General features: G+C 34.8%; 1 protein-coding gene across 12 annotated transcripts in view; it reads left to right on the top strand.

Annotated features, from left to right (window-relative positions):
• Positions 1 to 17,951, top strand: part of HERC4 (HECT and RLD domain containing E3 ubiquitin protein ligase 4) — a 136,245-nt gene that overhangs the window by 50,813 nt on the left and 67,481 nt on the right. For all 12 annotated transcript variants that reach the window (XM_042960492.1, XM_042960491.1, XM_007095769.3 and 9 more), the window contains one exon: positions 12,165 to 12,325. In XM_042960492.1, the coding sequence (XP_042816426.1) occupies positions 12,165 to 12,325 (161 nt within the window). The remainder of the gene's footprint in view (positions 1 to 12,164; positions 12,326 to 17,951) is intronic.

Here is a 17,951-nt window from a genome sequence, read left to right as displayed (position 1 = left end):
GTCATGATCTCATGGTTCATGGGTACGCATTGGGCTGTGCGCAGACAGAGTAGAGTCAGCTTGAGATTCTCTTTCTCTCTTGGCCCCTGCTCGCATGCTTTCTCTCTCTCTCACAAAATAAATAAATAAACCTTTTAAAACATCATGACTTTAATTTGCATTTCCATGATTTGATATGGATTGGATTGAATCTGTAGATCACTTTGGGAAGTATTGATATTTTAACATTAAGTTTTCCAATCCATGAACATGAAATGTCTTTCCATTTATGTCTTTAATTTCTTTCAGTAAGTTTTGTAGTTTTCATCCTATATCTTTTATCTTTTTGTTCAATTTCTAAATATCTTATTCTTTTTGATACTATTGTAAATGGCATTGTTTTTTAAATTTCTTTTTCGATTGTTCATTATTAATGTATAGAAATACAATTGATTTTTGCATTTTGGTTTTGTATCCTGCTGTTTTGGTGATTTTTGTTTCTTTTTTTTTGTTTTGTTTTTTAGTTCTGATAGATTTTTGGTGGAATCTCTAAGGTTTTCAACATATAAGATCATATCATTTGTACACAGAGATAATTTTACTACTTTCTCAATTTAGGTGACTTTTATTTCTTTTTCTTGCTAAAACTTCCAGTACTTTGTTGAATAGTATTCAAAGTAGACATCCTTGCCTTGTTCCTGATCTTAGAGGAAACTTTCAGTCTGTCACCATTGAGTATGATGTTTATTGTGGGTTTTTCATAGATGGCTTTTATTATGTTGAAGTAATGTTCTTCTATTATTAGTTTTTGAGTATTTCAAAAAAGGGTGTTGAATTTTGTTGATTTTTTTTCTGTATCAGTTGAAATGATAATAATGGGTTTTTTTCTTCATTGCCTTAATATTATAAATTACTTTGATCAGTTTGCATATGTTGAACCATCCCTGCATTCCAGGAATGAATCCCATGTGCCTTTGCTGTACAGTTTTTTAATATACTACTGGATTCTGTTTGCTAATATTGTATTGAGAATTTTTGCATCACTGTCCATAAGGGATAATGGTCTGTAGTTTTCTTGTAGAGTCCTTGTCTGACTTTGATATCAGGACAGTGTTGGCCTCGTGGAATGAGTTAGAAAGTTACACCCCTTCAAGTTTTTTGGAAAACTCTGAATAGGATTGGATTTAGTTCTTTTAATGTTTGGTAGAAGTCACCAATGAAACTATTTAATGTAGGGCTTTTCTTTGCTGGGAGATTTTTTTTTTTATCAATTTAGTCGTTTTACTGTTTATAGATCTTTTCTGTTTTCCTATTTTTCATGATGTAGTACTAGTAAATTTTGTATTTCTAGGATTTTGTGTATGTTATCTAAATCATCTATTTTTTGACAAATAATTGCTTATATACTCTTCTTATGATCCTTTTTATTTTGGCAGCATTAATAGTAGGGCCCCTACTTTTACTTCTGATTTTAGTAATTTCTTTTCTTTTTTCTTAGTCAAGTTAAACTTCTGTCAGTTTTGTTGATCTTTGTAAAACCAGCTTTTAGTTCCACTGACTTTTGCTATTTTTGTATTCTCTATTTCATTTATCTCAGCTCTAATTTTTCTTCTGCTAGCTTTGTGTTTAGAGTTGTAAAGTTGGGTTGTTCACATGAGATCTTTCTTGTTTTTGAATGTAAATTTCCCCCTTATCACCACTTTCCCTTCATTTCTTGTTTTGATATATTGTGTTTTCATTTTCATTTATCTCTTACGTCTTTCTGATTTGTCTGTGATTTCTTTGATTCATAGGTCATTTAAAAGTGTGTTGTTGAATTTCCACAAATTTGTGAATTTTGGAATTTCCTAATGTTACTGATTTCTAATGTTATCCCATTGTGTTCAGAGAAGATACTTTATATGGTGTCTTTTAAAATCTATTGAGACTTACTTTCTGGCCTACCATATGGTCTAATGTGGATAGTGTCCATGTCATTTGAGAAGAATGTGTATATTATTGTTGTTGAATAGTGTGCCCTATTAGATCTAGTTGACTTACTGTGTTGTTCAAATTCTCTTTTTCTTTACTTCTGTGTGGTTATTCTGTTTTTGAGAGTAAGGTTATTAAAGTCTCTAACCATTATTGCAGAATAATTTCTCCCTTCAGTTCTTTCAGTTTTTGTTTTATATATTTTGATGGTCTTTTATTAGATGTGTAAATGATTTTAATTGTTACTTTTGCTGTATTGAACCTTTTGTTGAAATATAATGTCCTTTGTCTCTTGTAACCCTTTTTGATTTAAAGTCTGTTTTGTCTGCTAATTGTATGGCCATTTTGCTCTCTTTTGGTTATTGGCATGGAATATCTTTTTTCATCTTTTCACTTTTTGGTCTTTTTTTTTTTTAATACCATTCTGCCAGTCTCTGTGTTTTGAGTGCACAACTTAACCCATTTACATTTAAAGGTAATTATGAGATGTAGGGACTTCTGTCATTTTGTTATTTTCTTTCTGTATGTCTTATACTTTTTTGTTCTTCATTTCCTGGATTTACTGTCTCTTTTGTTGTTGTTGTTTTAGTGAAATGTTTTAATTCTCTTCTCATGTCCTTTTCTGTATATTCTATAGCTACTTTCTTTGTGGTTACCATGGTGATTACATTTAAGATCCTGGAGTTATAACACTAATTCACATTGATACTGGGTTAACTTCAACAACATACAAAAACTCTGTTCCTGTATGGCTCTACTGCCACCCCCTTTCAGTTATTGATTTCACAACATAACTTATTTATACTGTGTGTCACAGTCATACCATCTGTGAATCAGTTTAGCTTTATTTCTTCATTTCTAATACTTATGCTTAACATATCTCTTGTCCTAGTGTCCTGTCTGGGACACCAGGTTGATGTTCACTAGAAGTGCTAAAGATCAAGGCATGTTGTCCTATGTTCTGTCTGTGAGCAAACCTTCAATATTTCACAATTAAGTATCATGTTTGCCATAAGTTTACTATAGATAACCTATATCACATTAAGGAATTTTTCTTTTTTTGTAGTGTAGAAGGATTATTTATTTATTTTTAATGAGTGGCTGTTAAGTATTTGATGTTGGTCTTTCTGGATCTATTGAAATGATTTATGATTTTTCTCCTTTAATCTGTTAATTTGGTGAACTATATGAATGGATTTTAGTAAATAAAAACAGCTTTACTTTTCTGTAGTAGCTCCAGTTTAATCATCTATGTTACCATTTTGTATAGTGCTGCATTTGGTTTACTAATATTTTAAAAATATTACTTGTATTTATGTTTATCCCTGAGCTTGGTTTGTAATTTTCTGTTATTTTTTGTTTTGTGGGTTTTTTTTTTTTTTTTTAATTTAGTTAACATAGGGTGCAGTATTGGTTTCAGGAGTAGAATTCAGTGATTCATCACTTAGATACAATACCCAGTGCTCATCACAAGTGCCCTCCTTAATACCCATCACCCATCTAGCCCATCTCTCACCCACTTCCCTCTATCAACCCTCAATTTGTTCTCTATTGTTAAGAGTCTCTTGTGGTTTATTTCCCTCTCTCCTTTTCCCTCCCCCTTTTCATATGTTTATCTGTTTCTTAAATGCCACATATGAATGAAATTATATGGTATTTGTCTTTCTCTGACTTATTTTGCTTGGCATAATACATTCTAGCTCCATTGATGTCATTGCAAATGGCAAGATTTCATTCTTTTTGATGGCTGAGTAATATTCCATTGTGTATATATACAACTTTTTTATCCTTTCATCAGTTGATGGACATTTGGGCTCTCTCCACAGTTTGGCTATTGTTGATAATGCTGCTGTAAATATCAGGGTGTATGTATCCCTTTGAATTTGTGTTTTTGTACCTCGGGGTAAATACTGAATAGTGTAATTGCTAGATCTTAGGGTAGTTCTGTTTTCAGTGTTTTGAGGAACCTCCATACTGTTCTCCAGAGTGGCTGCACCAGTTCTCATTCCCACCAACAGTGCAAAAGGAACGTTTCTCTTTTCTCTGCATCCTCGCCAACACCTGTTGTTTCTCATGTTGTTAATTTTAGCCATTCTGACAGGTGCAATGTGGTATCTCATTGTGGTTTTACTTTGTTATTTTCCTGATGATGAATGGTGTTGAGCATCTTTTCATGTGTGTTAGTCAACTGGATGTCTTCTTTGGAAAAGTATCTATTCATGTCTTCTGCCCATTTCTTAACTGGGCTATTTGGTTTTTGGCTGTTTAGTTTGATAAGTTCTTTATAGATTTTGAATACTAACCCTTTATCCAATATGTCATTTGTAAATATCTTCCCCCATTCCATAGGCTGCCTTTTAGTTTTGTTGATTGTTTGCTGTGCAGAAGCTTTTTATCTTGATGAAGTCCCAGTAGTTCACGTTTGTTGTTATTTTTGCCAGGTTTTATTATTAAGGTTATGCTAGTCTAATAATATATATTGGGGATTATACCCTTGTTTTCTCTTTATTTGAAAGAGAACCACTTTAGAAGTTAGTAGACCTTGTCATTTAAAGCCATCTGGGCTTGGTATTTTCTTTTCTGGAATTTTAAAAACATTCTTCAGTTTCTTTATAAGGTAGCTTTAAAATTTTTTCTTGTCCATTATTTGTAATTTAGATTTTTCTATGAATTTTTCCATTTTTGTTTAAATTGTAAACATGTGAATGTAAAATTTCAGTATCTATATTAGCCTATTGCTATACAAACAACATGCCAGTGACCTATAAAAATAAATGTTTATTTGTTACTCTATGGATCATCTGAGATGGTTCTTTCTCAGGCTATGGGTCACCTAGAGTGGCTCTTATTTTTGCTGCAAGTTGGGACAGCTGTTTCAAGATGTATGACCATTAGGGAGACTTCGCTCAGTCTGCAGCTGAGCAGGGATGGCTTTGTTATGGGTCTCATTTCAGGCCAGAGAACAGTGGCTACCTCTGGGTATTTTATTTTTTTTGGGAGTAGCACCTGTACGTGTACTTCTCAAGCTTCTGCTTCAGAAATCCTGTTGACCAAAAACAAATTACATGACCAAGAGTAAGGTTAAGGTAGGGGGAATGCATGGTGCTTATTTACCATCAGGTTGTAACAAGACTGTGCATGTTTAATACTACAGGATAGTAAAGAGGTGGAATTATATTTTCAGTAGACTACAGTATTATCTTAAAAAAATTTTTTTATGTTTGTATGATCTATAGTGATCTCTTGTTTTTTTCCTGTTTTGATGTTGGTAAATTTTCCTTTCTTTCCTGATCTTTTTTTTTAAACCTCCATTTCTAGAGGTTTATCAATTTATTAATCTTTTCACAGAACCCACTTTTTTTCTTTACGATCCATATTTTGTGTATATTTTTCATTTCATACATTTCAGTCTTTAGTTCATTCAGTGGTGAGATGCAGTGTTCTGTATATGCCCATTATATAGTTTTTATTTTTAGTTTTTTAAATTTTTATTTTTGAGAGAGAGTGAGCGAGCAGGGGAGGGGCAGAAAGAGAGGGAGAGAGAGAGAAGCCCAAGTGGGCTCTGCTCTGTCAGTACAGAGCCTGACGCTGGGCTTGAACTCATGAACTGAGAGATCATGACCTGAGCTGAAATCAAGAGTCAGATGCTTAACCGACTGAACCACTCAGGTGCCTCAATTATGTAAAGTTTTTCTAACAATGTTCAGATCTTCTGTGTGGCATTTTTGTTTGTTGGCTTGTTTTGCTTGACCATTTTTTAATTAGTCACTGAAGAAGAAATATTACAGTGTTCTATACTGTTTGACTGTTTTTAATTTTTTCTTGTAAGTTTGACAGTTTTTGCTTTTGAGTCCATCTTAAGTGCATAAAATTCCAATTTTATCTCTTCTTGGTGAATTGAAATTTTTATCATTGTGATTGTGACCTCTAGACCACTTTTTAATGATACTTTTTAAAATTTATTTTGAGAGAGAGTGCACATAGATAGAAGTTGGGGAGGGGCAGTTCGAGAAGGAGAGAGAATCCAAAGTAAGCTCTATGCTTAGCTCTGAGCCCATCGTGGGGCCTGATCATGACTTGAGCAGATATCAAGAGTAGGTTGCTTCAACATGGATGGAACTGGAGAGTGTGATGCTAAGTGAAATAAGCCATACAGAGAAAGACAGATACCATATGGTTTCACTCTTATGTGGATCCTGAGAAACATAACAGAAACCCATGGGGGAGGGGAAGGAAAAAAAAAAAAAAAAAAAAAGAGGTTAGAGTGGGAGAGAGCCAAAGCATTAGAGACTGTTAAAAACTGAGAACAAACTGAGGGTTGATGGGGGGTGGGAGGGAGGGCAGGGTGGGTGATGGGTATTGAGGAGGGCACCTTTTGGGATGAGCACTGGGTGTTGTATGGAAACCAATTTGACAGTAAATTTCATATATTTAAAAAAAAAAAAAAAAAAAAAAAAAAAAAAAAAAAAAAAGAAGAGTAGGTTGCTTCACAGACTGAGCCACCCAGGCACCCCTGGGTCTCTTTTTATCTGATGTTAATAGGGCTACTCCTACTTATATATTTTTTCCTATATTGTATGTTATATTCATTCTTTACATATTTTTCATTTATACATAATCTTTTACCTTGTCTTTCTGCGGGTTTTGGATGACTATCATGTAAACAGCATTAAGTTAGATCTTTAAAAATTTAGTATGGTAGTTTTGCCGTTTGCGACAACATGAATGGATCTAGAGGGTATAATGCTAAGTAAAATAAGTCAGAGAAAAACAAATATTATATGATTGCACTCATATGTTAAGAAACAAAAGGGGTGCCTGGGTGGCTCAGTTGGTTAAGTGTCCCAACTCCTGATTTTGGCTCAGGTCATGATCTCACTGTTCATGGGATTGAGGCCTGCATTGGGCTCTGTGCTGACAGCACAGAGCCTGCCTGGGATTTTCTCATTCAGTATAACACTGAATGTTAATTATATTCAAATTAAATAAAAGAATCCACTCTGGCAATCTTTGTCTTTAAATTGACCATTTTGTCAGTTTTGTAATTACGAATACATTTGTATTTAATCCTGCCATAATATTTTATGTTGTCTTTGTCATCTATTGTATAATGTGTTGTATTGTATTTATTTTTGTTTTGTTTTATTATTAGAGCAAATGCTCATGATTAGGGGAGAGGGGCAGAGGGAGAGAGAGAGAGAGAATCCTAAACAGGCTTCACACTCCATGTGGAGCTCAGTGCTGGACTCAATCCCACCACCCTGGGATCATAACCTTAGCTGAAATCAGGAGTTGGACACTCAACCAGTTGAGCCACTCATGTGCCCTACTATCTATCTTTAAATATTTTATTTTTTTCTTCTCTAATTTTCTTTTCTTTGGATTGATAGTTTTTTAAGTGTGTGTAATTCCCTTTTCTTATTTGGAAACTATACCTTCTTTTTTAGTTGTTACTTTAAACATAAATGGAAACAACATTTATCTTTAATTTACATTAATAAATAACTTTTTCTTTTTCTGGCATTATGAGGACCTCTCATTTACCTTTCCCAAGTTTTCATTCTCTATATTTTAAACTTCACAAAAACATCGTTTCATATAGTCAGTGTACATTTAGAAATGCCTATATATTTACTACCTTTTTTTTCTGCTCTTCATATTTTCCAATTCCTTTGGTCTGAACATCCTCTGGAATTTTCTTTGAATAGATCTGCACACTCTTTTATCTATCTAAAAATGTTTTATTTCACTTTAATTCTTTTTATTTTTTTATTTTTAATGTTTGTTTATTTTTGAGAGAGAGAGAGAGAGAGACAGAGTGTGAGTGGGAGAGGGGCAGAGAGAGAGGGAGACACAGAATCTGAAGCAGGCTCCAGTCTCCAAGCTGTTAGCACAGAGCCCAATGCAGGGCTTGAACTCACAAACTGTGAGATCATGACTGGAGCCGAAGTCAGACACTCAACCGACTGAGCCACCCAGGCCTCCCATATTTCACTTTAATTCTTTAATGATGTTGGCTATGATGGAATTCTAGCTTGGTAATTACTTTCAGTGCTTTGAAGATAACATTCTATTGTCTTTTGGCTTTGCTTATTGAGAAGCCAGCTATTAGTATGTTGCTCCTTTGAAGGTATTATGTTTCTTTTTTTTTTTTAATTTTAAATGTTTATTTATTTTTGAGAGATGGAGAGACAGCATGAGTAGGGGAGGGGCAGAGAAAGAGGAAGACACAGAATCCAAAGCAGGCTCCAGTCTCTGAGCTGTCAGCACAGAGCCCAATGCGGGGCTCGAACTCATGAACTGTGAGATCATGACCTGAGCCAAAGTCGGACGCTTAACCAACTGAGCCGCCCAGGAGCCTCTGTTGTGTTTCTTTTTAAATCTTTTTCCAGTTTTGCTTTCATTTTTCAGGGTCTGATTTCCTCATTTTCCTATGGGGCTTCTTGAGTCTGGAATAATACCTTTGATCAATTATGGGGGATTCAAAGCTATTATCTGTTTAGACATAGCTTCTCCTTTCTTCATGGAACTCTGATTGGATGTATATTGAATCTTCATACTCTGCCTTGTAGCTTCATTCTTTATTTTCCACATTTTTGACCCTCTTTGCTGCTTTCCTGATTGTTTTTATTATTTATATTTCAGCCCATTCTTATGCTGTATCTATTTTTCATTAAATCTGTCGTTCAAGATCTTGATTTCAGTTATTTTGGATTTTTTAGTTCTAGTAGTTCTTACAGGTTCTTTTTAAAATCTGAATTTTTTTTTCTTTAGTGTTTCCAGTTGTCCGTTTTCAAGTTTGGCTTTTATTTCTTGGACACTAAAAAATTATTAAACATGGTTGTTCTAGATTCTTGTGTTTGATAATTCCAACATCTGAAATCTTTGGGATCTATTTCTGTTTCTTTTTTCTGTTAAATTTTGTTCATGGTGCCCTGTTTCTTTGTATGCCCAGTTTTGTGTGCTTGGTTATGTATTTGAAAAATTATGGGAATGATTTGATAAAGCCTTCCTTTCCTTTTCCAATGTATGAATTAGACTTTATCATAAAAAGTAAATCAAAACTCAACATATATATGAGCCAGGAGTGCTTATTATCAAACCTTATTTGTACTGCTGAAGTTACACATGAATATATGTTGCCTGAAGTTTAGAGAGTTCATCTATTCTTGTTTATCTTCATGCATAATCCATTAAAAGACTATAAAACAATATTTTAAAATAATGTTATCTAATTTTGTAATTGTTAACAGGTAAGATTATTTGAATAGTTACTTTTAGTTTTGTGAACTTAGTTCTTTCTAGAAATTTAATATGTTTATTGTGTTGGGGAAGAATTTTCAGTTATATATTGATTGAGATACAAAGACTTGCCTATGTGGGGAATGTAGGTAGGCATATGGTATCCTGACCAGTTTGACTTCCAGGTAGTTGGTACAATAAGATGTATTAATTTCCTTATCGAATAATTGTCAAAAGCCTCCTGAAGGAAGCAGATGAGAAACATAAGAAACGTGAATCCATCAAGGAGATGATCCAAAAACAAAAGGTTCAAATTCCAGTGGTATAATATTATAATGTTTTTGAGCTATTATATCAAATCTAGAATTTAGGATTATTATGTTTATTTAGTAACTCTCAATTCTGACTTCATGCTGTTATCTTTTGGAGAGTTTTTAGAAATGTATATTGTTGGGGCACCTGGATGGCTCAGTTGGGTAAGCATCTGACTTCAGCTCAGGTTACTATCTCATGGTTCTTGAGTTCAAGCCCCACTTCTCTCTCTCTCTCTCCTAACCACCCCCCTCTCCGCCCCTCATGGGATATTTTCTCTCTCTCTCTCTCTCTCTCTCTCTCTCTCTCTCTCTCTCTCTCTGCCCCTTGCTCACTTGTTCCCCCCCCCCCCGAAAGAAATGTATATTGTTGCCTAGCGTAATCCCTAGGTGATTCCATTATGCAGCTAGGTTTAAGAACCACTACTTTAGTAGACCATTTTGAGGAGGACTTTAATGAACCAGGATTGCAGTAATTTTTAAGCTGTATGTTCTTTTGAGATGTCACAGTCCTAAAAGAGGCAGACTGGGCAATGTGAAACCCTTTCACCGGAGCAGTTAATCTATTTTATATGCTAGGATTCCATTTAACATTTCATTTGTTAGAAGAGTATCCTTGATTAAAAAATTTTGATTGCCCTTGCCTCAAAGGTAAAATGGTTGTTAGATTCTACTTAGTTTTTCAGCAATATGATAGACTAGATAACTTGAAAGCCCTTTCGAATCAAAAAACCTTTTAAATAACATAGATTAGTTTGCCAGGAACTAAAGGGAATGCCACAGGGCAAAAACAAATCTAGAAACCATAGCTGTTTGTTTGAACTGACTTTGGAGGTGCCCTGAAAGAATTTGCAAATGTAGGTAATATATTAATTAGCTTATATTGCTAAAAAAAAAAAAAAAACACCCCAAAACTCAGTGGCTTAAAACAGTTTTTTATTTTGCTAATAGTTCTTTGGTTCAGTAATTTGAGTTAGGCTCAGCTGGCCAGTTCTCATCTTAGCTGGACTCAGTTCATCAGCTGGTTACCTGGCTAGGGTTTGGGTAGTTGGCATGGCCTTAGCTGGGACAGCTTGTTTCTGCCCCAGGTTGTATGTGATTCTTCAAACACTTATTTTGGGTTAGTCTCCTGATAGTAGAACAGGGTTCCTAAAGAGAGAGGGAGAAAGAATTCAAAGCCACTTGTAAGGCATAATAACAGATTTAAGACATGGAGAAATAGATTCCCCATCTTGGTGGGAATAGCCACAGAAGTCATATTATAAGCATAATGGGTATAGGGAGAGGAATACTTTCGGCTTTTTTGATAAACAGTATACCATAGAGGGCAAAGGAGTTTGGGACAGGAGATGAGGCCTAAGAGCTGATAGAAGCATTAGTGAGGCCTTAGTGAGGCCTGAGAAACCATGTCCTCCCAATAAAACCACATCATGGAAAGAATTCACAATGAAATATTCCCTTGCTCATAAGGAGACTTTTCTGTCCTTGGTCTCATTTCTGATTTGAATCTCCTCGGAGAATTTATCACAGGGTTGCCATAAGGTGGGTTTGGGGCTTGTCAAAGTAGTCCTGGGTTGGTGTGTAGGTATTAAGTTTCACAATGTATAACAGTTTTTAAGTGAAATAAGAGGCTGGCAGATTTGGGAGGGGGAAGGAACTTCAGAAATGAGATAAGACGTAGTCATTGAAACTTAAAATTCAGTGAGTAATTAAAACAGCAGGTTGGACACACTGCTAAAGAGAAAAGTAGAGATTTGAAAAACAGATCCAGAGAAATTACTCACAAGGGGCATGGATGTAAAAGAGAGATTAAGAGACTGGTAGGATATATTGGGAAGGTGCAACATTTATGTAACACTATCAAGGAGAAAATAATTGAATAAATGTGAGACAAACAATATTTATAGAAAAGATACTTAAGAATTTGCCAGAAATGATGGAAGCCATAAAACAAGTTGAGGAACACAAGGCCTGAGCTGGATTATCCTCTTTAACCCATTCCTTAATACACAGTGGTGAAACATCAGGTTCACTGAGTAGTGGGTTTTCTTCAGCATCAGATCTTCAGTTTCCAAGGTTTGCTTCCCCTCTGCCACTTCCAAAGGAGTCTGGGTGCATATGTATGTAAGGTCACTTTCTTTAGAAGAGAAAGGAAACTTTGTTTTATTATTTTATTACACAGACACACACACAGACACACACACACACCAATCAGAAGATTGGTAGTGGATTACTTGCCTGTTTCTTATTGTAAAATTTTTGATTGGTGCCCTGGTAGTGGACCCTCATAGAAAAGCTTCAGGCTAGAATGTTACAGGGAAGGGAAGGGGAGAACTTAACTTGGACATCCTAGTTAGATGCTACCTCTTGTGCTGAATCATCTTTTATAAGGGATTCTAGTATAGATCTGGGCCTTTTTAAATTTGGACATTTGTGGAAATTTTCTGGGTCATGTTAATGCAGCCTACATGTGTGGCACAGAATTCATTGAATATACAGTAAGACTTTTAATATTATGTACAGATAATTTAAGAAGTATAATAGTTTTGTTAATGTATTTTTAAAAAGAAAAATCATCAGTTAATATTTGTTAAGCTTTTCTAAATGTAAATTGTTTGGAAGGTAACATTAAGTCTGAGATTTTCTATCATTTTACTCTAGGCAGCACACTTCTGCTTTTGTTCCTTCATCAGGACGAATCTATTCTTTTGGACTTGGTGGTAACGGGCAGCTAGGAACTGGTTCAACAAGCAACAGGAAGAGTCCTTTCACTGTGAAAGGAAATTGGTTCCCTTATAATGGGCAGTGTCCACCAGATATTGGTAAGTTCTGTTATTTTAAAGCTTTGCTATACACATTAAAGTTATTTGTTAAAATGCTGCTCTTAAATGATGAAGTTTTCTACATTTGAATGAAAGAATTGTAAGATACATTGTTTAATGAAAATAGCAAGATGTAGAACAGTGCACATATTTGCTTAGTTTGTTTATACTTGCTTATGTATGCATAAGGAAACTCATGGTAAATTAGTAAAAGTGGTTTCAGAGGGCTAGGCACATGGGAATTGGGTGGTGGCTAGATGCCGGTGGGAAGGGGTGTTTTTTTATTTTTAATTGTGGCAAAATAGACATTATTCAAAATTTATGAACTTAGCCATTTAAGATGTACAGTTCAGTAGTGTTCAGTACATTGACATTGTTGTGCAACCGATCTCCAGAACTCTTTTCATCTTGCAAAATTAGAACTCTGTATTCATTAAACAGCAAGTCTGCATTTACTCCCCCCGATAGCTGGCAGACACTGTTCTGCATTTTGTCTCTGTGTATTTGACTTGACTCTGGGTACATCATGTAAGTGGAATCACACTATTTGTCTTTTTGTGGCTGGCTATTTCATAAACTTAGCATAATGTCATTAAAGTTTATCCATGTTGTAGCATGTGTCAGAATTTCCTTCCTTTTTAAGGCTGAATAACATTTTATTGTACATATATACCACATTTTGTTTATCTGTTCATCTGTTGATAGACACTTGGATTATTTCTGCCTTTTGTTACTATTGTGAATCATGCCACTGTAAACATGGGTGTACAAATATCTCTTGAAGATTCTGCTTTCAATTTATTTTGGACTTTAAAATATATAATATTTCCTGTTTTTTTGAAATTTGGATCATATGAATATATTACCTATTCAGAGTATTAAAATTTTTAAATTTGCAGGGTGCCTGGGTGTCTCAGTCAGTTAAATGTCTGTCTTCAGCTCAAGTCATGATCTTGCGGTCTGTGAGTTCAAGCCCTGTGTTGGGTTCTGTTGCTGACAGCTCAGAGCCTGGAGCCTGCATCACATTCTGTGCCTCCCTCTCCCTCTGCCCCTCGCCCACTCACACTCTTGTCTCTCAAAAATGAATAAATGTTAAAAAATATATATATAAGATTTTTAAATTTGCTTCTGTATCCCTATGGCTTTAACCAAGTCTTTGATTTATTTTTATTTTCTATTATTTTTTTAGTGGACCTAGTTATTTTTTCATTGGTGTTAATTTATTTGCTAAAGAGTTTGAAATATTTGAATTAATTTTTTTTAATGTTTATTTTTGAGAGAGAGAGAGAGACAGAGACCGAGCACAAGCAAGGGAGGGACAGAGAGAGAGGGAGACACAGAATTCGAAGCAGGCTCTAGGCTCTGAGCTGTCAGCACAGAGCCTGATGCGGGGCTGGAACTCATGAACTGCGAGATCATGACCTGAGCTGAAGTCGGATGCTTAACCGACTGAGCCACCCAGGTGCCCGTAAAATGTGCTTTTTTAAAATAGATACATTTCCTTTACTATCCTAAACTGTTTCTCAGAATTTTGTTCCTGTTCATTTTATCTGTGTCTGATTTTCTTTGGGATTTTTCTTAGAGTTGTAAGACTTGTGTCTCTCAATATTTTATTCAGCGATGAGCATACTATAAAGGTTGATATTTGAAAAGGTCCATAACTTTTTATGAATGGCCTTGAAGATTCTTTTTTATTTATTTATTTTTTAGTAACTAAAAGGTAAAGTAACTATCAGTTACACTTTATCATTTAGCAAAGGTCAGGATATCATACTATTTTTTCTTGTTTTTGTTTGATTTTGTATTTAGTATATGGCTTCATTTTCTTCCAGTTACTCTTAGGTTTAGGACGTACATTTATTTTAGTAATACTGTTCTTGTGTCCTTAGTGGCATGTTAGTTTTATTATATCAGTTTCTTACCCAAAAGGCACTGTTAATAACATAATAAAGAGATTATATAATTTAAAACAGCATGGATATTGTAAGGAAATCATGTATTTGTAAAGTTTAGTCACTTATGGATGCATTTTGTTATCTTTGAAACTGTGTACCTTGAGATTATTTGCGTTCAAATGGGAAAGGAAATGGAATTTTAAAATTACTTGTTTTGCTGCAACTTCGTTTCATCAAAACATTGTTGATTGACCGTAGACAAAAGGTACAAAGAGCTCAGGTGTCCCATCAACAGATGAATGGATGAAAAAAATGTGGTATATGTATATAATTGAATATTAGCCATGAAAAGGAATGGAATTTTGATACATGCTACAACATGGAAGAGTCTTGCAAATATTATGCTCACTCAAAAGAGCCAGACACAGAAGGACAATATATCAAGTGACTCCTCTTAAATGAGGTACCTACAACAACAGTCAAAGGTATAGAGATAGAAAGTAGAATTCTGGTTACCAGGGACTGGGGGGAGGGGAGAACAAGGAGTTGTTTAATGAGTGCAGTGTTCCTGTTTGGGTTGATAAAAACTTTATGGAAATGAATAATGGTGATAGTTACACTTTTTGAATGTATTTAATGCCACTGAATTGTACATTTTAAACAGTTAAAATGGTAAATTTGATGTACATTTTATCACAAATTATATGTATGTATTGTATATAATATATATAATGGTTGATAATTATTTTGTAATGTACTAAAGTTGTGTAGGATAAAAACTAGTTAAATGTGAATTTAATTTTCTCAGCCCCTCCAGAGGTGAAGCCCATGGCCCCCACCTAAATCACATTGTTAGCATAAACTATCTAATGGGACCTTAAGATCACAGGTAAACAACAACATTGTTAACAGAATATTCCAGACTTGGAACTTGGTATAGGCCAGGGAAGATCTTTCTTTAGAATGTATATAGTTTGGACAACTACATTAGTTTCCTAGGACTGCTGTAACAAAATATCACAAACTGGATATCTTGAGCAAAAATTTATTGACTCAGTTCTGGAGGCTAGAAGTCCAAGATAAACATGTTGTCAGGGTTAATTTCTTCTGAGTGCTGTAAAGGAGACTGTGTTCCATGTGTCTCTCCTGACTTCTGGTGGTTTGCTGCAATCTTTGGCATTTCTTGGCTAGTAGTAGATACCTGCCTTCATCTTCACATGGCGTTCTCTCTCCATGTGGATCTGTGTCCAAATTTTCCCCTTTTATAAGGACATCAGTCATTTTGTAGTAGGGGCTCACCATACATAGAATGACCTTGACTTAGCTTGTTACATCTGCAGTGATCCTGTTTCTGAACAAGTCACATCCTGAGGTGCATCAGTTTAGGACTTCAACATGTGAATTTTGAGGAGACAAATTCAACCCATGACAATATCCCAAACCTGAGAAGTTTTAATCTTTTACTTCACTGGCTTTATTATAGGCTTTGGTTCCATAACTGCAGCCAGCCTTTGTTCCTTAAAATGAGTTGTCATACCTAAAATCCAGTTCTCAGATATGTTCTTCAGATAAGTACTTGGTTGCATAGTTGATTTGTTCAATCAATTATGAAAGAGGTACAAACTATAAGAAGGGGAACAGATTCTTACCGAACCTATATAAATAACTGTATTACTGTTTATTTTATTTTTGAGAGAGAGAGAGCATGATCAGGGGAGGGACATAGATAGAGGGAGACACAGATTCCGAAGCAGGCTCCAGACTCTGAGCTGTCAGCAAAGAGCTGGACGCAGGGCTTGACTCATAAACTGTGAGATCATGACCTGAGCCAAAGTCAGATGCTTAACCGACTGAGCTACCCGGACGCCCTATTACTATTAAAACAAAGGAGAACTAGTAAGAGTTTGAATTCTCATTGAATTCTGGGGGTCAGTGTGTGTGTGTGTGTGTGTGTGTGTGTGTGTGTGTGTGTATAAATACATATATATATGTATGTATTATATGTATTATATATGTATTTATATAATATGTATATATTAAAAATATATAAAATTTAATAAATACATGTATATTATATATGTATTTATATATTTATGCATTATATATGTATTTATATAATAAATATGTATTTATATGTATTTATATTTATATGTATAAATACAAATGTATAAATACGTATTTATATGTATATATATTTATATAATATATATGTATTTATATATATGTATTTATATATATATATATGTATTTATATATATATATCTTATTTTGAGAGAAAGCGAGAGTGCACTAGTGGGGAGGGGCAGAGAGAGAATGGGGGAGAGAGAATCCCAAACATGCTCCGTGCTGTTAGCATGGAGTCTGATGCAGGACTTGAACTCATGAACATTTAACCACCTGAGCCACCCAGGCACCCCAAGAATCAGATAATAATTTTTTTAATTGACATATATTAATTTCAGGTATAAAATATAACGATTTAGTATTGTATACATTGCAAAATGTAATTAAAATCTCACCATAGCTACAAAATTATTTTCCTTATGATCAGAACTTGTAAGATTTACTCTCTTAACAACTTTCAAATATGTAATAGATTATTATTAATTATAGTCACCATGCTGTACATTACATCTCCATGACTTATTTATTTTATATCTGGAAATTTGTATCTTTTGATGCACTTCACCCATTTTGTCCACCCTCCCACCCCCCTTACTTCTGGCAGCCACCAATCTGTTCCCTATATATATGAGCTTTTTTGTTTTTTTAAGACTCCACATAGAAGTAAGTGAGATCATAGGGTGTTTGCCTTTCTCTGACTTATTTCACTTAGCCTAATACCCTCAAGGTTCATCCTTGTTGTAACAAATGTCAAGATTTCCTTCTTTTTTATGACTGAATAATATTCCATTGTGTGTGTGGGGTGGGGGGGGAGAGAAAGGAAGAAAGAAAGAAAGAAAGAAAGAAAGAAAGAAAGAAAGAAAGAAAGAAAGAAAGAAAGAAAGAAAGAAAAGAAAGAAAGAAGAAAGAAAAAGAAAGACATTTTCTTCATCCATTCATCTATCAGTGGGCAGTTAGGTTGCTTCCATGTCTTGGCTATTATAAATAATAATGCAGTGAACATGGGGGCATATGTATCTTCTCAAGTTCGTTTTTTCATTTCTTTGGATAGATACACAGAATTGGAATTGCTGGATTGTCACAGACTATGAGTCTGGAGTTCTCTCTTGTCCAGCAAGAGAGCAGATGCAGAATTGGATATGAGAGAGGCTAATGTCCAGGAGGAGACCAGAGCCCCAAGCAGGGGTTTTGTCTCTTTTATTGAGCTCTCACGATCTTACACACGTGGTGAACATGAAGAAAACAATCAGATGGTAATTGTTAACGTGTGTGTAAGAAGCAAAGGATCTGGGGGGCAAGTGGGGTTTGTGATCAAAGCACAATAGTAGATTAGTGCCAGATGGAAATTAATTTCCTGAGGTGATATAACAAGTTACTCGTGACCCCATTATAATATCTCACTGGCTAACTTTGGGTGTTTTGCCCCATGGTGGCGGCTTTCCGCCCAAAGCTTTTTTCTGACCCATTTATGTCAGAAGGAAGTCTTGAACCTATTTCCCCACACTGGATCGTATGGTAGTTCTATTTTTAACTTTTTGAGTTGTTTGTTTGTTTAAGTAGGCTCTGCACCCACTGTGGGACTTGAACTCATGACTTTGGGATCAAGA

The sequence above is a fragment of the Panthera tigris genome, chromosome D2 (genome assembly GCF_018350195.1).
Source record: "Panthera tigris isolate Pti1 chromosome D2, P.tigris_Pti1_mat1.1, whole genome shotgun sequence".
Lineage (NCBI taxonomy): Eukaryota > Metazoa > Chordata > Mammalia > Carnivora > Felidae > Panthera > Panthera tigris.
This window is presented reverse-complemented; position numbering and strand designations above follow the sequence as displayed.